Genomic DNA, 20,366 nt, shown 5'->3' with positions numbered 1-20,366 from the left:
CCTTTACTGAGGTTGCTAGAGGCATTAGAATTAATGAAGGAAGTCAGAGTCCTATCCCTAAAGCCTATTTTAAGGAAGCTGGGCCTCGTGGGGTGGACAAAGGAAAGAACTTATTGTATGATCCGAGCCTCTCGCAGGAGGAGAATAGTTCCTCTGTTGTTCCTGCTTTCAAGAGCCCTAAGAAAAGAGCTAGAGAGCTTTTCGAGGAAGCCCAGGAGGACTCAGAACCGAGTGTAGAGATTCTGGGGGTTTTTAAACCCTCAACCCTTGACGTCAACACTCCCAATCCATGAAGCTCCTAGTTTGGAATAGCCGAGGCAGTGCCTGGCGTGGTTTCGTTTTGCAAGCTCTCTTTTATATTAGTACGCTATGTTTAGACCTCTTTTGTATTTTGGACTCTAGGGCCTCTCGGGCTCAGGCAGATCGCTTGGCTCAGAGGTTAGGTTTCAATAACAGTGTCCCCGCCATTGGGCAATGTGGGGGAATTATCTTGCTGTTGAACCCTTCTATCTTAAATATTAATATTTTGAATTATCACGAGCGTTACATTAACTGCAGGATTCAGGAGTTAGCTACCAATAAGGTGTGGTTAACTACTTTCGTTTATGCCTACCCTCAGAAAACCAAACAAATTTCTCTTTGGACAGAGCTTTCTGCCCTAAAGCCTTTGAATCATGCCCCTTGGCTACTTCTAGGGGATTTCAACAATATCTGCTCTTTAAATGAAAAAATAGGTGGCTCTCAGGTGGTTTCCCAAGCCATGATGAACTTTAATAAGTTTTTAAATGACTGTGAGGTTCTGTCCATGAACGCTTCAGGTGTGCCTTTTACTTGGTGCAATGGGCATCATGATAACTCTATTATTTACGAAAGATTAGATCGTGCCCTTGCTAACCCAAATTGGATGAGTCTTTATCCTCATTGTGAGCTACAAAATCTGCCTATTTTAAGATCAGACCATGGCCCAATTCTTCTTACTTGTAGTAACCACCTTAGAAGAGTTCCAGAAGCCTTTAGATTTGAAGCCATGTGGTTAGCGCATAAAGATTTTGACAAAGTTGTTACTCAAACCTGGAATAATAATTATAGTGGAAATGCAGCTCAGAAAATCCAAACCTGCTGTAATACCTTTAAACATCAGCTGAAGTCTTGGAATAGAAATGTGTTTGGAGACTTATTCCAAAAGATTAAAACTGCCCAAGAAACTCTACAGTCAACTCAAGAGCAATTGGCCCAAAACCCCTACAGCCCTTATCTGCTAGATAAAGACTCCAAATTAAACACTGAGTTAAAGCTTCTACTAGAGCAAGAAGAGACTTTTTATGCCCAGAAAGCGAGAGCAAACTGGCTTCAGCTTGGTGACAAAAACACCAAGTACTTTCACACTCAAGCTCTTATTAGAAGGAAACGTAATCAAATTCTTAGAGTTAAGGGTCCTGGTGGGATTTGGGTTGAGGGGGATAACCTCCCTCATATCTTCATTGAAGCTTTCAAACTTAGGTTCAAAGCTGATTAGGCCCCAAACCAGCATTCGGTGACTGATTTCCTCCAAATAGTTGAGCCTTGTGTCACTAACCAAGACAATGTTAACCTTTTGGCTCCAGTTTCAGATCTTGAACTGGAGCATTCCATTAAAGGCATTGGTCCTCTTAAAGCCCCTGGCCCAGATGGGTTGCAAGTTATCTTCTATCACAAATGCTGGGAAAACACCAAGCAAATGGTCAAAAATTTAGTCAATGATTTTCTAACCAATAATATCCCTCTACAAGATGTGAATCACACCAACATAGCTCTAATTCCTAAAGTTGACTCCCTGGAGACTGTTAATCACTATAGACCTATCAGCTTGTGTAATGTCTCTTATAAGGTCATCACTAAGATCCTAGTCAATCGTCTAAAACCTATTCTTTCAAACTGTATTTCCAAAAACCAAGGAGCCTTTGCCCCTGGAAGATCTATTTTCGATAACATTCTCATTGCTCATGAGTTATTCCATGATTTCAAACGTAAGAAAGGTGCTAGGGGAGCTATGGCTATTAAACTTGACCTTGAGAAGGCCTATGACCTTCTTGACTGGGGTTACATAAGGGTTTGTCTGGCATAATTTGGTTTCAGTAATGCTTGCTGCGATCGAATCATGAATTGCATCTCTAGTACTTCTTTCTCAGTGCTTATTAACGGATCCCCCTATGGCCATTTCAATGCTTCTAGGGGAATCCGGCAGGGAGATCCTCTATCTCCCTACATTTTTATTTTGTGCATGGAACCGTTTATTAGGCATTTTAACAATCTTACCAAGAATCCCAAATCTAATGTGGGCCTTTTATCTTCCCCTGGCGGTGACCGTATCTCTAACCTGGTTTTGCTGATGATTGTCTTATTTTTGCCAGGACTACTGCTACTGCCGTCAGAAATATCAACTGCTTATTGGAGAACTTCTCTAAAGTCTCAGGTCAGAAAATTAACTTCCATAAGTCCACAGTCTATTTTTCGGGTAATGTTCATTCCCAAGTTAGAGTTGTGTTGAGTAACCTCTTGCAGATACAACATAAGACTACACTAGGTCGATACCTTGGCATACAAAACATTATTTTTTGGAAGGATCCAGCAAATGCCAAAATGATGATAGAAAAAATCCGATCCAAGTTTGCTGGCTGGAAGGCCCAAACGTTATCTAGAGTGGGTCGTCTTACCTTAATTAAGGCTAGTGTCTCTGGTATCCCGAATCATACTCTCTCTTGTTTTAAATGCCCTAAAGAAGTCTGTAAATAAATGAATGCTTGTAGTAGGCGTTTTTTCTAGGGGAATGGGACTAAGGTCCCCCCAGTTTCTTAGAAGGATATCTGTTTGCCTAAAAGTCTAGGAGGGCTAGGGGTTAGATCTGCCACTCTTTTTAACAAAGCGGCGTTAGCAAAGCTGGGCTGGATTTGTTTATCTGACCCTACCAACTAGTGGGCTCAACTAATGGCTAAAAAATACTTAAGAAAAGATGGCTTCCTTGCTGTAACAAAAAGGACTTCTCACTCGTTAGCCTGGAAGGCCATCCTTGATGCTCGTATGGTTCTCCTTAAAGGTTTAAGATGGATTGTTGGTAATGGACTATCCATCCTTTTTTGGACTGATAATTGGGCTTTTCCCTTCCCTTTACTTGATTTAATTCCTGCTTTCATGAGAACTAACCTCAATTTAAATGCTAAAGTTGCAGATTTTATTCAGAACCAAACCTGGCAGCATGATAAGCTCATCCAAGAAGTTGATGAAGACATTCTGGAAAAAATTCTAACTATCCCTCTCCCTCTGTCACCTTTGCAGGATAAATTAGTCTGGGGACCCAACCCTAATGGAAAGTTTTCAATAAAATCAGCTTATAATTTACAATTGCAGGATGAGCCTTCCCATCCTAGAGCCACCTTATTGAAGAAAATGTGGAGTTTAACTCTACCCCCTAAAGTCAAGCTCTTTGCATGGCTACTTATTCGAAAAAGATTTCAAGTCAGAAATCATTTACACAGATACTTGCCGAATATCAATCCTGAATGTCCCCTGTGTACTGATCACTTGGAGACTTTTAACCATTTATTTTTTGAATGCCAGTTTGCTGTCAACATATGGAGGTGCACCTCTATAAGCCCTTTGCCTCTCCAACAGAATCTTGATGGTATTGAATGGTTGGATGCTCTCCCTCACTTGATGGATAAGGATGGCCCAAATATTCTTTCCAAAGCTCTCCTTCTTTGCTGGCAAATTTGGGAGGCTCGGAATAATTGTGTGTTTAAAGACATTGCTCCGCATCCAATTAGAGCTCTTTATGCTGCTGGTCAGATTGGTCTAGACTATTGGAAAATCAACTCCACTCCTCCTCTGAATCCCAAAGGTGTGCATGCAATTAAATGGAAACCACCACCCCTTGATTGGATAAAGTTAAACTTTGATGGCTCGGTGCGTGGTAACCTGGCTGCCACTGGTTTCGTCATTCAGGATTGGAATGGTAACGTTCGGCTCGCAGGAGCTAAAAACTCTGGTCAAGTTTCGATAACTGTGGCTGAATGCCTGGCGCTCCGTGATGGGCTAGCCCATGCAATCCACAATGGATGGCGCAAAGTTTTAGTTGAAGGAGATTCCAAGCTCATCATTGACTGTATCAACAACAAGGTTTTTGTCCCGTGGAGTATTCAACTCCTGGTACAAGACATTAAGCTGCTAAGTTCTTACTGTGATGAAATTTCCTTCCAGCATGTTTTCTGAGAAGCAAACTTCACGGCTGATGCTTTAGCTAGTTTAGGCCATAATCTGAACCCTTCCCATCTGTGGGAGCGGGGGCTTCCTTTAGGATGCTCTGTTCCTATTTATTTTGATTTAGTTGGGCCTGCGTGCCCTCGTGGCTTCCGTTTGTAAGCTTTCCGTTTCTCCATAAAAAAAGAAGAAGAAGAGTTTAGCTCTTTCACCCAAAAAAAAAAAAAAAAAAAGAGTTTAGCTCTTATATTTTTGTTTTCTTTAGTTATATAGTAATCTATACTATTGTTTTTAAAAAAAAGTGTAACAAAAAGATTTAAAAGATTAGAAATTAATTAAATAAATAAATAAAAACTCAGGTCGTTTAGGCCCATGGTGGCCCGACCCATTAGGCCGGTAAAAGCCCGGCCTAATGGGTAGGCTTAAATCCTTTGAAATCTCGGCCCAACCCGAAATTTAAAAACAGCCCGTTATGGCTAGCCTAAGGGTACTTATGCAACCATGCACACTCCTTTGGGAAAACAAAGTTGGATGACCATTTTGCTGATTGTGCATGTGATTGAAATATTAAGTAGTCATTATACATACCTTTAGGGCATGTTTGGTATCCCTCACTATATTGGATTGGGTTAAATAACACTTAAAAATCCATGTTTAGCAAGAGGGGGACTAACTTAAATGAGACTAAATAGTCTAACCGTAAAAAATTTGCCTCACTCGCTCGTTCAATATAACGAGCTTGAAACATGGTTCGCTAAATAGTGAGCTTGCTAAATAGAGCAAGCAAGTCCGACGATAACCAACTTCTTCTTCTTATTCACCTAGAACTGTCACCACCATATCCCTAACTGAACCACTAGAATCACCACAGGCAGTCGTCAAACCCAGTCACTCAAACCATCTACCACCAATTCAAACTCGGCCATTGAAATCAACCACCACGAATTCAAACCCACCCACTTGAATCAACCACTACCAATTCAAATCTAGTGGAACCAAAACCAAATTCAACCCAAATTCAACCACCACTGTCAAACCCAATTGAACCCTTTGAAAAATCATCAACCATCGACCATGGCTCAATGAAATTAGATGGAGATTTGTGACTTCAAAGGAGATGAAAATCTGTGACTTCAAAGGGGAATAAGAGAGAGAAAATGATATGGAGGTAGAGAAAGGTTGGGAGGGGGAGATAGAAAAGGAGAGAGAAGGAGAAGGACATCATTGTATCCATATTGGAGAAAAAAAAAAAGAGAACCAGAGAGTGAGTTCGGGAGGAAGAGAGAAAAAAAGAAAAAAGAAAGGGGCCCGGGAAGGAAGAAGAAAAAGAAAAAGAAAAAGGGGAAAAAAAGGAAGAAAAAAGAAATAGTAGAAAAAAGAAGAAAGACATGAGATAAAGATAGTTTTAGCTTTTAAAATATTATAATTTTTTTATTTAATAAATTATACATTTTTCGTTGGTTTCTTTGCATCATTTACTTAGTTTTAGGTCAACATCTCTAATGAATTTTAAATATTTAAATAATTGATTTAATGGTAGAATTGTGTGTAGTGAACCGAATCTCTAATTTTTGAGTCATGTAGATGACTTTGGTATATATGAAGAATTTCTAACTTTTGCATATATGAAATGTACATGTCAATTTGGTTTGGAGGAAAAGAAATGTATATGTCAATTTGGTAATTCTAATAACAAAAAAACTTACATTTAATTATTTAAAACTTATTATTTTTAAATATAAAATAATTATTTTTTAGTCCGACACAACACCAAACATAGGTCTTCACTACTTTTACAATCCAGCTTCGTAGTCCGACGCAACACCAAACGTAGGTCAGGACTTAATCCAGTTTAGGCCAATCCGAGCTAATCCGAGACAGTCCCAGGATTTAGTCCAGTCCATACCAGTCTGCCGTACCAAACGACCCCACACAGGACAAGTACTGGTGCAGGTGTACAGATGTTGAAGGTGTCGCCACAACCATTTGTGTTTATTTTGGAGGACTCCCCCAAATCGAATGAACTTATGTTGCCAATCTTCATAATTTTTGTGTTTTTATGCACTCATCTTTTTATTTTTTATTTTTCATTTTTTTGGGAGAATCTTTGTCAAGTGATGTCATGGTGATGGAGCTACATGTGTTTTTATACACAAACACATGTAGCCATAGAATAAGATGCAAGAATGGTGGACCCAAAAGAAGAAAGGAGTCTAAAACATAAACATAAGCAATTTTTGTATTTCAAACTTCCATAAAATCATATAATCATTTCCATGCATCTAGGCTACGGCTATATGTGTCTTTCCAACATTATATCATAATCATTTATGACACACAAAGCACACTGTAAAGTATTATTTACGATGCAAAGCTGCAAGCAGTAAAAGTCCTTGTCGTAAATAATGTTCCTTAATAACCACATGTTTTTCCAGTCATAAATAATCCCACAAAAAAATACGCCGTAAACCTTATTACGGCGTGCATGTAATGCTGTTAAAGTAATTATAACGGCTTGCATAGTAATTTTGTGCAAGCAATTACAACATGCATTGGTCGTCATAAATGAAGACTATCAATTAGCAATTACGATTTATTCCGCACGACGTGATGTTTTTTTTTTTTTTTTTTGTGGTAATAATAAATCTTTTGTTGATTTTATCATTCATTTAGTACATATTACATGTTAAAACTCAAAATTTACAGAACAAATGCCATCTAACCCAATATTAAAGAATAAATTAGATAATGAGCATGAATGAGATTAATGAAGGGATTAAACTCCATGTGCTTAGGTTAACCAATAGAAATTTCAAACAAAAACATAACATTTGATTGATGATAATGAACTAGTGCACCTAATGTCAATAGAGCAATACAAAAAAGACCAAGCAATTTCAATAGATGTGCTTGTAAGATTTTTATGTCTTAAAAATCTCACTCAAGTGGTCTGCTAATCAACGTAGAGTTCCAAAGCTATGTGGAGACTAAGGAATTCAATTATAACTGGACTTGTAAGTCTTGGAGAGAAGTGTTTCAGTTTAAGTCCAAGACTGCTAAGGTTCCTAATTTATAGTGGATTAGAACTACTAATTCTGATGCAATAAGGAGAGGTTGAGGACTCCTTGATGGGCAAGGAGTTCCGACTGATGCATATAAATACATAGTCCCTGCTCATATCGAAGTACCCACTCTAGAGAACTCATACCCCATCTGTGAGAGAGTATACAGAAATCGATATTGAGGAGATGTGCTGTGTGTGTCAAGTTGCTGCTTCGATCATTCCAATGGCTACAGAACAAGGTAGTGTTCTCCTATATGCAATCTATTTAGTTTACAGTGCTGACTTTCAAATCTCCAGACCAAAGTAACTTCATCTACATAGAAGTGAAGTGGCTAATGCTCCAAGCTCTAGTGTTAGTAGTTGACAATTTCCTCCCGGCAAACCAAATTCTTCTTGCTGAAACATCACCCAGAAAAAATAATGTAAATACATGAGTAATTCATTTTTTAAAAAGGGGGAAAAAGAATAGAAACTTCATAATTTATTGACATTCATTTGAAATAGAGCAACCAAGGAAAAGAATAGAAAGTATACTCTGTAGAAACACGGGAAGCAATGGTTGAAGTGTTTGGTGAACAAAATCAAGGTATGAGAATTGCTTCTCCCTGCAAGGTCATAAACATAACATATTAGGATTAATATAGACCATTCCCTGGAAAATATTTAGAATACACAAGATATGGAACTTACTTGGAACAAAAGAATCTGGCCACATTAACAATCTAAACTATTTTCTCACCTTCTTCTTCCTACTCTCCTAATCCCTGGAAGTAGATACACTAACTTTGGTTAATATAATATCGAGAGAGAGAGAGAGAGAGAGAGAGAGAGAGAGAGAGAGAGAGAGATTGATACTACTATCATTGACAGCTATAACAAGCAAATTCATACTTCCAGATCAGAAAAACATCACCAACATAATGATTACCTCCATCAACAACTATTGAATAGAATATATGTAAAGCCAATATAAGATTAGTAGATGGATAAAAGTAGCAACTGACTTAATCAGAAGGTTAGAGGTGCAAGTAAAGCGTGGCATAAGAGTCGAGGCTTAAAGCATATAATGTGTCAGATAAAATGGAAACAACAAAAAATAGAAAGTAACTGTGAAAATAATTGCATAAATGATTTCAAATGTTGAGGCATAGAAAGAAAGGCACATGACCCAATGAAGTTAGAATACACTAAAAACCTCTGTAAGCGCCATATTTGAACAAAGATTCACTGAACTCTCAAAACCAATCTTTTCCTGTCTCAGTCAATCTTGTTCACAAAACATTCATAACCATCTGAGATATTGAAAAGAAAAGATACAAGCACAAAAGAACACAACTAGACAATTTGAATTAGTGTATAACCAACCAAAAGAAGAGTTTCACCTCATGAGGAAGCGTAGCTCCTTTCAGCTAATAAATGACAAACGAGCGGAACCAAGAGTTGGGCAGTAACCTCACATTGGTCCGGAGCCGAAATTTCTTTAACCGTTTGGAAATTCATGAATCTACAAAATCTGGAAAGATATATATATAAAAAATTGGAAATTCGTGATCCAATTGCAACAGAAAAAAATTGAGACAAATCTGATAAAACCGCACCTTGAGAACTGTTAGGCGTTCATCATCAAAGCAATTGGCTCGAGTAGTCATTGCTACTGAAAATGACTGGGCACTTAAAACAGACTTGCAATATTTAAGATAGAATATCTAGCAGCTAGCCTTGTCATATGATATTAAAATCAACCAAAGAACACAGATGAGATATAATATCTCTCTGAGCATGCTTACAACCAAACAGTACGTATGTAATGAGTAGTCAATACCGCTAACTGCAAAAATAAGAGAACCATACAAGAAAGGGTCAAGAAAAGAAAAATCAAATCCTCCCAAAACCAGAGTCCCCACAGTTAAAAAAAGTGGAGCCAGTTCAATGCTTCAAATTTCCATGTGAACACTCAAATAGGAGGGCAGATTAATTTTAACCCCTCTCTGCAGAACATGTTATGGGCTCCAACTCACTTGGTTGTCCTATGTCCTATATCAAAATCATTGACATAGGCCCGACCCATAGTGGCCTGGCTCGTTAGGCCGGTAAAAGCCCGTCCCGATAGGTGGGCTTGGGCCAAGTCCTTTGAAACCTCAGTCTGACCCAAAAAGTAAAAAAAGCCCATTACGGCCTGCCCAGCCCGATGACGAACCTTAAATGTACTTATGCAACATACCTTAAAAGCGTGCCTTTCAAATCGATTTTTTTGTTCTTAGATATAAGACTATTATTAGCAACATGACTTTCAAATTGTTCTTACAGATTGTTATGCTTGTAGTTACAAATTGAAGAAATTAAGAAAACTCTTTTTCGTTGAATTTTTCTATATGGTTAGTCGTGCCCAAGTATCTTTTATATTTTTTCTTCCTTCTCGCTTCTCTATTTCTATTAAATTTCTGGGCTAGGGCCGCGGGCTTGGAGATATCCCAAAAAACCCTAAACCCTAAATCCTAAAACCCTACTTATACTCCTCAACCTAACCTTCTCAAACCCTAACCCCAATCCTCAACCCCAACCAGGAGCTTCTTCTCTCTCTCCTTCTCTCTCTTAGATGGAAAGGCATAGCTTTTGTAGCAGCAATAACACCAACACCAACAATATCAAAGACAAGCAGCAATGGAGAGCCGAAGAAGCCATAGCTGGCAACGCTGAAGCTCTCCAAGCTCTCAGAAAACTCATCATCGACCCTATTTTCTATCCGCGTGAAGGCCAAAAGCCCCGTCTCAGAGTAACACATAAAAAAACACACTTTCTCTTTTTTCTCTTACCTTTACTCTTATATCTAATTAACTGGGTTTCTGTGTTTTCATTCAGTGGCCTAGAGGTTTACTTCTCTACGGTCCACCAGGCACCGGAAAGGTATTGAATCATTGCTTCTTTTAAGGCTTGCTTTACTTTTTTTTAAAGTTGCAAGTTTAACATTGGTTGCTAATTTTGTGTTTATATAATTTTTTTTTTCTCATGCTAGACAAGCTTGGTACGAGCAGTAGTTCGGGAATGTGGTGCACATTTAACTGTCATCAGGTACCCTGTTGGTCTTTAATCTCTGTATTGTTTTAGGTACAAATGAAATGACACCTTCGTTCCACCCTACCAATGATTGGTTTAGGTCCTAGTCCCTTGGGTGGACTAGGGATCCCTTTGGTAAGGGACTCCGTCAGATGTGGTATAAACAGACTTATTATAAGTTATGATCATATTATGTTCTCATGGTTTTGATTTCTTTTATTAACCTCTGCCTTTTTTTTTATGGTATTTTTGTTAGTCAAGTCATAAGAGTTAGGCAAGTAAGTTAGGCAAGTAAGTTAGGCAAGTCATAATTAGGCAAGTCATAGTTAGGCAAGTCTTAGTTAGGTATGTTTACATTTTCCATGTTTTAGGGAGACACAAATCCTGGAAATGCTCCATGGTTTTGTATACTTGTTTGTAACTAATAGTTACCCTTTCTACATTGTGTATAAATATCTCCATGATAGCAATACAAAGATATAAGGGAGAATTCTCTGCAAAACATCTATTATTCCTCACTCTTTACTCTCTCAATTACACTATATTTGACATGGTATCAGAGCAATCGATTTTGGTTGCCTCTGCATAACCTTATCCTTGCCTAATCTCTACTTACCCTTGCTCATACTTTGCTGCTGTATTGCTCCTACCTCTACCCTTGCCTTGCCTCTACACTTTGCTGAAAATTGTGCTCTTGTTTGCTGAAGTTCTAAGCTATCTTCCGCTGCATCTCTTTACCTCTTTCCTGTACCAATTTTCCAGCACCAACTTTTCCTCTTCCCAGCATCAATCTCTTCACCTATTTACCTCATGGAAGACACCACCAACTCCACTGCCGACTCCTCTAAGATCGACTCCACCAAAAGCGACTCCACAACTCCACCACTCCGGTCCTCTCATGATTACTCTCAAATTACTCCTGATAAGTTGGATGGGTCCAACTATCCTGCATGGTCTCGTAGTGTTCGCTTGGCCATCACTGCTCGTCGTATGGCTGGTTTCATTAATGGTAAAAAAATTGCACCTGCCATTGATGATCCTAGCTATGAAACTTGGGATGAAGACAACTGTTTGGTGCAGTCATGGCTCCTCAATTCCATGACCAAAAATGTACGTGCCTTATTTGACCATTGCTCAACGGCTTATGCGGTGTGGGATGCATCTCGGAAGACTTACACTGTTACTCAGAATAGCTCCAAGTTGTACCAACTCCGTCGCCAGTCCGTCACCACCTCTCAAAATGGTGAGCCTGTGAATGTCTTCTATGAAAAGTTACACATCATATGGCAGGAAATTGACAGCCTCCGTCCCTGCAAACATACCAATCCCGATGATGTGGCTCTTCATCAACAAGCACTTGAAGTTGAACGTGTGTACGATTTTTTGGGAGGACTCGATCCCAACTTTGATTCCGCTCGTAGTCGGATTCTTGCTATGAACCCGCTTCCAGCAGTCATTGAAGCTTATGCACTTGTGGTAGAAGAAGATAACCGACAATCCTCCATGCTTGGCGGGGGAAGTGCAATGGCCGTCAAGCCCTATCGACCACCACACCGTACGTCCTCCGGATTTCCCCCCCGGGGTCCCAAAACTGACGATGCAAAGGGAACTCAGAAGTGCACTCATTGTGGTGGTAATCATCTTGTTGAGAAGTGCTTTAAGCTTCATGGTTATCCTGAGTGGTGGGATGCTCTCAAGTCCCGCAACAAAACTCCCAAGGCAGCATGTGTTATAACTACCGATGCTTCTCCATCTTCCACTCTACTTTCTGACTCCGAATCAGGTACACGACCCACTACATGGATAATTGATACAGGTGCCACTGATCATATGACTTTTGACTCTACTATGTTTTCCACATTATCTTCTAAGTCTTGTCATCCATACATTACTAGTGCCAATGGAGTTCCTTCTAATGTTGCTGGTGAAGGAACTATATCACTTTCCCCTTCCTTATCTTTATCTCATACACTACTTGTTCCCTCCATCAATTGCAATTTGCTGTCTGTTGGAAAATTACTTGACTCACATAATTGTTATGCCACATTCTATCCTTCCCATTGTATTTTTCAGGACCTCACGACTCACGCGACGATTGGGCATGGTAAACGAAGAGGGGGGTTGTATTCCTTGACGGTATCTCCACCACCAAGGGCAGCTCATACTCATAGTTCCAGCTCACAAGCTCGAAATCAACACCAGATTTGGCTCTGGCATCGTCGTCTAGGGCATCCATCATTTGGCTATCTTCAACGTTTGTTTCCGTCTTTGTTTCGTGGCTTAGATAATCACCAGTTTCAGTGTGAAACCTGTGTATTGGCCAAAAGCCATCGAACTGTTTTTCCCTTAAGTGATAATAAGACAGAATTTCCTTTTGATTTGGTTCACTCTGATGTTTGGGGTCCTGCTAAAGTCTCTTCCAATGGCAAAAGATGGTTTGTTACATTTATTGACGATTGCACTCGCATGACTTGGGTATACTTACTTGCTCATAAAAGTGATGTTTCCGCTGCAATCCGTGAATTTCATGCTATGATTACCACACAATTCCAAGCCTCCATCAAAGTATTCCGGTCTGATAATGGTGGGGAATATGTGAACAAGGTCTTGGAACAATTTTTTCGAGACCACGGCATCATTCATCAAACCTCCACACCTTTTACTCCACAACAAAATGGTGTCGCAGAGCGAAAGAATCGACAATTACTTGAGGTTGCTCGTGCATACATGCTGGATCAATCGGTCCCTCACTACTTATGGGGACATGCCCTCCTTTCTGCAGTCTATGTCATTAATCGAGTGCCTAGTAGTGTTTTGAAGTTTGAAACTCCACTGAACACCTTGGCTCGTCACGTCTCTCTTCCTACAGTCCTCAAGTTGCCTCCTCGCATATTTGGTTGTGTTGTATATGCTCATGTTCCATCTCATCAAAGAAGTAAACTGGACCCTTGTGCCATTCGTTGTGCGTTCGTTGGGTATGGATCAAATCAAAAAGGATACAAGTGTTACCATCCTCCTACTCGCAAGCTCTTTGTCACTATGGATGCCACATTCCATGAAGATTTATCATACTTTAAAACTGTTACGCCCCCTTCTCTTCAGGGGGAGAGGAGGAATGAAGAGAAGGAAAACAAGGCTCAAGAAGAAAATCAAGTTTGTTCAAAAGCGACCGGTCGCCCGGACCTCAGCGACCGGTCGTCATGCTCCAACAACACTGAAAATCGTCCTGAAACGACCGGTCGCCTCCCAGAAACGACCGGTCGTTTTTTCACAGAGTCAAAAATGCCGGAAACGACCGGTCGCCTTCCAGAAACGACCGGTCGCTTTTTCACAGAGTCAAAAATACCGGAAACGACCGGTCGCCTTCCAGAAACGACCGGTCGCCTTCCAGAAACGACCGGTCGCTTTTGTACAGATTCAGAAACGACCGGTCGCCCAGAAGCCAGCGACCGGTCGCCGAGACTTGAAACTGGATATCTGGACAGCAATGAAGGTACAGAAACATTATCGTTCTTATTTGGTGAAGATCCCGGAGATGACAATCCAAATGTTTGCTGTGATCAACTACAAAATACAACCCCTTCTTCTCAACCATCGGACCAATCGTCTCGTGATGAAGAAACACTCGAGGTAATTCCCGAACCACCTAATCCTATACCATACACTCTCCCACCTAGGACCACTAGAGGAAAACCCAAACCTCAATATTGTCCTGACCTTGCTGCCAAGTCTAAATATCCCATTAATAACCATGTTTCAACTCATAGATTGTCAAAGTCATATGCATCATTTGTCAATCAATTATCTACTGTATGTGTTCCAAATAAGTGGCAGGATGCTATAACAGATTCCAGATGGGCTGAAGCAATGGCAATTGAAATGGAAGCTCTGGAAAAGAATTCTACATGGGAGATGGTTCAGTTACCACAAGGGATGAAACCAGTTGGATGTCGGTGGATATACACTGTTAAATACAAAGCTGATGGATCCATAGACAGATACAAAGCTCGATTAGTAGCCAAAGGGTATACACAAACATATGGAATTGACTACCATGAGACATTTGCACCTGTTGCCAAGATCAACACTGTTCGTGTTCTAATGTCATTGGCTGCAAATCTTGATTGGCCACTACTGCAGTATGATGTAAAGAATGCGTTCCTTCACGGGGACTTGCAAGAAGAAGTGTATATGGAACCACCACCAGGGATCTCTACGACATTCGGTCCCAACACCGTTTGCAAGCTGAAAAAATCACTATATGGGCTCAAGCAGTCGCCACGAGCTTGGTTTGGAAGATTCACTGATTCCATGAAGCGTTTTGGATACTCTCAGAGTCACTCGGATCACACTTTATTCTTAAAGCGTCGTGGTAACAAACTGACGGCCCTCATCATCTATGTTGATGATATGGTGGTTACCGGTAATAACAATGAAGAAATGAAGAATCTGCAGAAGCTCCTTGCTAGTGAATTTGAGATGAAGGACTTGGGTGAGTTACAATATTTCCTTGGCATAGAAGTTGCTAGATCAAAACATGGCATATTTCTATCCCAACGAAAATATGTGTTAGATTTGCTAACAGAAACTGGAATGCTTGATTGCAAGCCAGCTGACACACCTATTGAGCAGAACCACAAGTTAGGGATGTATCCAGATCAAGTACCCACTGACAAAGAAAGGTATCAAAGGTTAGTTGGGCGACTGATCTATCTGTCACACACACGCCCCGACATAGCTTATGCTGTAAGTATGGTGAGTCAGTTTATGCATCAACCGAGTGAGACACACATGAATGGAGTAACTCGGATTCTGAGGTACTTGAAGGCTGCCCCTGCAAAAGGATTAATGTTCTCCAAACATACACATATGTACCCGGAAGGATACACAGATGCTGATTGGGCAGGATCCATCACAGATAGACGGTCTACATCTGGATACTTTACATTTGTGGGTGGCAACTTAGTCACTTGGAGAAGTAAGAAACAAAAAGTTGTGGCTAGATCAAGTGCTGAAGCAGAATTCAGGGGAATGGCTCAAGGAGTGTGTGAATTGCTCTGGTTACGGAGATTACTGAAGGATCTTGGAGTTAAACCCTTAAAAGCTACAAACTTGTACTGTGACAATAAAGCTGCTATCGAGATAGCACATAACCCAGTACAACACGACCGTACCAAACATGTGGAAGTCGACCGACACTTCATCAAAGAAAAGCTTGAAAGTGGTATAATTAAGTTTCCGTTTGTAAACTCGGAAAACCAACTTGCCGACATTCTGACAAAGGCCGTATCAAGTAAAGTTTTCTATGCCTCACTTGACAAGTTGGGCATGCGTGATATCTTTGCACCAACTTGAGGGGGAGTGTTAGTCAAGTCATAAGAGTTAGGCAAGTAAGTTAGGCAAGTAAGTTAGGCAAGTCATAATTAGGCAAGTCATAGTTAGGCAAGTCTTAGTTAGGTATGTTTACATTTTCCATGTTTTAGGGAGACACAAATCCTGGAAATGCTCCATGGTTTTGTATACTTGTTTGTAACTAATAGTTACCCTTTCTACATTGTGTATAAATATCTCCATGATAGCAATACAAAGATATAAGGGAGAATTCTCTGCAAAACATCTATTATTCCTCACTCTTTACTCTCTCAATTACACTATATTTGACAATTTTCTCTGCAGTTCAGATTTTGTTCCCAAAGCGCGTGCTGGAGCAGGTGAGAGATTTTTACAGGAGGCTTTCTCAGAGGCTTCATCGCATGCATTGCCAGGCAAGCCGTCACCAGTCATCTTTATAGATGAAATAGACGTACTCTGTCCTGGCCGTGATTCTAGGTAAAAACCAATAGTGCTACGTAGAACCCTAATGTATCCCTACTCTAACAATCCGATCCTTTGACTTTATACGTTTACACCATAAAAATAAAAATAAAAAAATTAATAAAGAAAACTACTTGTTTGCACTTCATGAAGCACATGGGTACTCCGATTTAGGTCCCTACCCGTATAGGATACTCCCTGATACTCTGATACGCGTCATATCTGTATCGGAGTCAACAGATATGGTATTTGATCCACGTACGTATACCTTTCAGAGGTTTTAAGAGGGAAAACAAACAGGAGATAAGCTTTAATTTCTGGTTGAAGAAGTCGAAGAGTTTGCACGATGAAAAAGGACTCCAACTCCAACACTTCTTCTTCTCCTACTGTATCTGCATCTTATTTTTATGTTATTTAAAATATGTTTTATATGATACATATTTTTATAACTATATATTAAAATTTTAATATAAATTTTTAATTGTCTTATCGTATCCTAGTTTTTAGAGATTTTTTGTATCTCATGTCATTTTGTATTATATCGCCGTATCCATATCCATGCTTTATTTTCAAATCTTTGGGCACGCCCCACTTAATATGTTTAAGTTAATGTTTCAATTGCAGTAGTGCGAAAGATCGCCTAGCATCTCAACTCTTTATGTTGATGGACTCCAACACATCCTCAGCTTCTGTATCACAAGTTGTTTTTGTTGCATCCACTAACAGGTATTTTTTTCTCCTAGAATTTATGATGTGATCTGTCTGTGGTTTGTTATTTCGTCGTGGTTTTGAACTTTCTTATACTCTGTCCTCCGAAATTTTTATGTTTTTTTTATTCATCTCATTGTCAGTTTGTATATTTCCAGAAGAACTCATGTCTTTCTCATCGTTATTAATGTTCTATTTGGAACATATGTATGTTTTGTTACTTAAGACCATTCGTTTAGTTCTTGTATATTATTTCATATTATATTCTAACCAGATTAATTATCTGGTTCCTGCGCATACAAAGAGTTGAATCAATTGATCCAGCACTCAGAAGGCCTGGGCGTCTTGATTTTGAAATTGAAGTTACTACACCTACAGAAGAAGAACGCTTTCAAATTCTCAAGGTGAGAGTGATGCTTTCAAAATTTGTAAGCTAGAAACTGGGCTTACTTTTTGTTTGTTTGTTAATGTCCATCAATTCTCATCTCGCTCAATTTGACACCCATTTTTCTTTTAAACATCAAATTTTTTTTTTTCATCAAGTTTAATAGAAATTCAAAAGATATGACCGTAAGGTATGCTTAAAACTATGTTTTTGATTGCTCAGCTCTACACGAGGAATGAGCCTTTGGATTCCAACGTTAATCTACAAGCCTTAGCTGCATCTTGCAATGGATATGTTGGGGCTGATCTTGAAGTTTTATGTCGTGAGGCTAATCGCTTTGCAAAGAAAAGGAACTCAGATGCAAATGAAGATGCTGGTGTGTTTAGTGTAACAACAGAAGACTTGATGCATGCAAGATCTGAGGTTAATCGAAGTATAACAAGAGGAGTTACGGTGGAAATCCCCGAATTGAAGTGGGAAGATATAGGAGGATTAAAAGCTGTGAAGGTTTGTAAATTTTCGTGTTTGTCTTAGTTTGAAGTCTCACAGACAGTACTAATTATACTTCACCTTCTCATTGACAGAAAAAGCTCAAGCACGCCCTTGAGTGGCCTCTTAAATATGCTACACAGTTTACATGGATAGGAATATCACCCATGCGTGGAATTCTTCTCTATGGTCCTCCAGGATGCTCAAAAACCACCCTTGCTAAAGCTGCTGCTCATGCTACCCAAGCTTCTTTTATTTCTCTGAGGTTCGAACTTCTTTGAATCAGTCTATTTAAGCCTAAAGTACATTGGAAGTTTTACAATTATAATTAGTCTATTTGAGAAAGTAGAAGAGATGCGCATGCCTGAATTTCATGGACTTTGAATCAGTTGTGCGGATTTGTTTTCAAAGTATGTTGGAGAGGGTGAAGCCTTGCTGCGCAATACCTTTCGGATTGCTCGCCTTGCAGCACCAAGTATAATATTCTTTGATGAGGTTGATGTTGTTGGTAATAAAAGGTAAGTGACTTAATATGTTGCAGTTATGGGATTCATCTGCACATTGATGATTTGTTATTTTGTGTATTGGAGCAAGTACACTTAATCCAATGAGAATTTCCTTGATGAACTCCTACTTACATACAAGTCCCACAACTTTTTTGCTTGACTTAAATGGGCAGAGGTGACAGTTCAAGCAACAACAGTACCGTTGGAGAAAGGATTCTGTCTACTTTGCTGAATGAAATGGATGGTTTAGTAGAGGCCAAGGTAAGCACTACATCCCATTAAATTCTCTTGCTTGTGCAATAATTTTAAGATTAATTTTTAAGTGGTATCCATGCTGCATTATTTCTCATTTTCCTGTGCCTTTAAATTGTACTCTCCTTTGGTTTTCAGGGAGTCTTTGTTTTGGCTGCTACGAATCGTCCTTCTGCAGTGGATCCTGCATTACTTCGCCCAGGGCGCTTTGGATTGGTAAGAAGTTTTTGTCACTTATTTTTTTCCAACCTTTTTCCTTTTGTTCTGGTTGTGGTTGAGGTCGTTTATCATGGTCTGGTTGTCGGGGTGCGATGTTCAAAACTCTATAGAAAACAAAACTTGGGTGGTGTCAAAGAGATCAGCTAACTCTCTTATTTTTATGAACTTTGAAGGAGCTCTTTGTACCACCACCAGATTTAGAAGGTCGATACGAGATACTTCAGATACTTACACGTAAGGTGAGTGTAGCACATGATGTTGATCTCAAACAAATAGCAAAAGATACTGAGCACTTCACAGGAGCCGACCTGAAGCTGCTATGCCAGGAAGCTGGATTATTGGCTCTGGAAGAAGACATAGATGCCCCATTTGTGTGCCATCGCCATTTCCAGACTCTAATACCCGAAATCAAGGTTGATTCATATTCTTCGACATCAACTGCAGAACACGATGAGTGCGGAAGGACTTCTTATGCACAAAGTGCAGAACAAACCCAACGCAATCATCAAAGACGGTGGCAAGGAGTTTCCTTTCCCTTTAAATTTATTTGGGTTTTTTTTAAGTGCAGTTTTTTTATTTATATTTTTTTAGGAAGCACCTTCAGTCTTTTTTCTAAACCCTAAACTCAACGAGTTAGGGTATAGTATGCTATTAGGATTTAACAAATTGAGAGAGTTGAAATTGAAATGAAACCAACAAGTTTCAAATATATTTTGCTGCTTTATCACCTTGATTACGTCTCCTTGTCATCCAAAGTCACAATACGGTTCTCACTCAACCGATTAAAGCTTTAATATAGCATCTAATATGCGACCTTATAACTCACAATTCTGAGGTCAATCCAAGATTTCCCCTAATTTGTTAAATACTAATAGCACAACATAAGCTAACTCATAAAAAAATTTGATAGAATGGAAGATGAACAGGATCCAAGATGATAGAATCCTAATTTGTTAAATACTAATAGCACAACAAGAAAGTTAATGGAAGATGATAGAATGTCTATAAATTGTAAACTTTGGGAAATGCAGTGACCAATTTGGCTAAAAAAAAATCTCAGTAACCAAATTGAATTTTTGTTAAAACCCAGTGACCAAAAAGATATTTAACCCAATTTCTTTTTAAATTTTTTTCCAACATCTCGATTGTGGGTTCAAGTCCCACTTGCAGCTGCTTTCATTTTTTTTTCTCCTTTTTTTTTTTCTTCCATCCATCAATTTAATGCTTCCATTAATTTTAAATTTTTTTTTTTGCCAGGAACCTTTTTAACTACCATTTTCAATCAAGCTCTTTTTCTAATGGATTCTGGGAGAACATGAAAACAGAGAAGAACTGAATCCATATGATAAGCTTAAAATTTGCATAGTTTTCTTATAAGCATCTCCAAACCAAATCCTAGTCAAGCTTTAAACTTTATGAACCATACAAATTTGACAACATGATCCAAGATGGTTAACCTTTTTTTCTCTTTTTACATATGATATGTATAAATTTCTGTTTGGATTATGCTTTAAATAAGATATTGTAGTCTATTAAATTCCACAAATAAAATCATTTTTCAAAAGGTATGAATCTTGTGTTATTTTATTTTCATACTGGATATTAGCCGTCGAATCAAACGACTTGACAATCAATTTGTTTA

General features: G+C 39.1%; 2 protein-coding genes and 1 long non-coding RNA gene across 3 annotated transcripts; 2 read left to right on the top strand and 1 right to left on the bottom strand.

Moving 5' to 3' along the window:
- The first annotated feature begins 289 nt into the window (after positions 1–289).
- On the top strand, positions 290–2,444 carry LOC110751684 (uncharacterized). Its single transcript, XM_088250216.1, has 3 exons — positions 290–1,439; positions 1,605–2,089; positions 2,391–2,444. Exons 1-3 carry the CDS (start codon positions 290–292, stop codon positions 2,442–2,444), a joined length of 1,689 nt encoding a protein of 562 aa, XP_088106342.1.
- Positions 2,445–7,102: 4,658 nt separating this feature from the next.
- On the bottom strand, positions 7,103–9,137 carry LOC110751676 (uncharacterized). Its single transcript, XR_002525894.2, has 5 exons — positions 8,896–9,137; positions 8,680–8,810; positions 7,988–8,061; positions 7,832–7,902; positions 7,103–7,693 (listed from the first exon to the last, which is right to left on the bottom strand). It is a non-coding gene; the product is annotated as an uncharacterized LOC110751676 (long non-coding RNA).
- Positions 9,138–9,570: 433 nt separating this feature from the next.
- Positions 9,571–19,438, top strand: LOC110751690 (cell division control protein 48 homolog B-like). The gene is made up of 12 exons (XM_021952195.2): positions 9,571–10,070; positions 10,157–10,201; positions 10,311–10,366; positions 16,028–16,180; positions 16,790–16,891; positions 17,178–17,277; positions 17,481–17,765; positions 17,843–18,012; positions 18,137–18,265; positions 18,427–18,514; positions 18,644–18,721; positions 18,898–19,438. Exons 1-12 carry the CDS (start codon positions 9,894–9,896, stop codon positions 19,345–19,347), a joined length of 1,833 nt encoding a protein of 610 aa, XP_021807887.1. The 5' UTR covers positions 9,571–9,893; the 3' UTR covers positions 19,348–19,438.
- The last annotated feature ends 928 nt before the right edge of the window (positions 19,439–20,366 follow it).

This window comes from Prunus avium, chromosome 3 (genome assembly GCF_965620075.1).
Source record: "Prunus avium chromosome 3, drPruAviu1.hap1.1, whole genome shotgun sequence".
In the NCBI taxonomy this organism is placed as follows: domain Eukaryota; kingdom Viridiplantae; phylum Streptophyta; class Magnoliopsida; order Rosales; family Rosaceae; genus Prunus; species Prunus avium.
This window is presented reverse-complemented; position numbering and strand designations above follow the sequence as displayed.

What these genes read in the sequence shown, in the direction of transcription:
- LOC110751684 (XM_088250216.1), top strand. Translation starts at nt 290, where the DNA reads ATGAAGCTCCTAGTTTGGAATAGCCGAGGCAGTGCCTGGCGTGGTTTC. An exon ending in TCTTAGAGTTAAGGGTCCTG is followed by an intron (nt 1,440 to 1,604) that starts GTGGGATTTGGG and finishes TTTTGGCTCCAG; the next exon opens with TTTCAGATCTTGAACTGGAG. An exon ending in TTGACTGGGGTTACATAAGG is followed by an intron (nt 2,090 to 2,390) that starts GTTTGTCTGGCA and finishes TATTTTTGCCAG; the next exon opens with GACTACTGCTACTGCCGTCA.
- LOC110751690 (XM_021952195.2), top strand. Translation starts at nt 9,894, where the DNA reads ATGGAAAGGCATAGCTTTTGTAGCAGCAATAACACCAACACCAACAAT. An exon ending in GTCCACCAGGCACCGGAAAG is followed by an intron (nt 10,202 to 10,310) that starts GTATTGAATCAT and finishes TTCTCATGCTAG; the next exon opens with ACAAGCTTGGTACGAGCAGT. An exon ending in GCACATTTAACTGTCATCAG is followed by an intron (nt 10,367 to 16,027) that starts GTACCCTGTTGG and finishes TTTTCTCTGCAG; the next exon opens with TTCAGATTTTGTTCCCAAAG.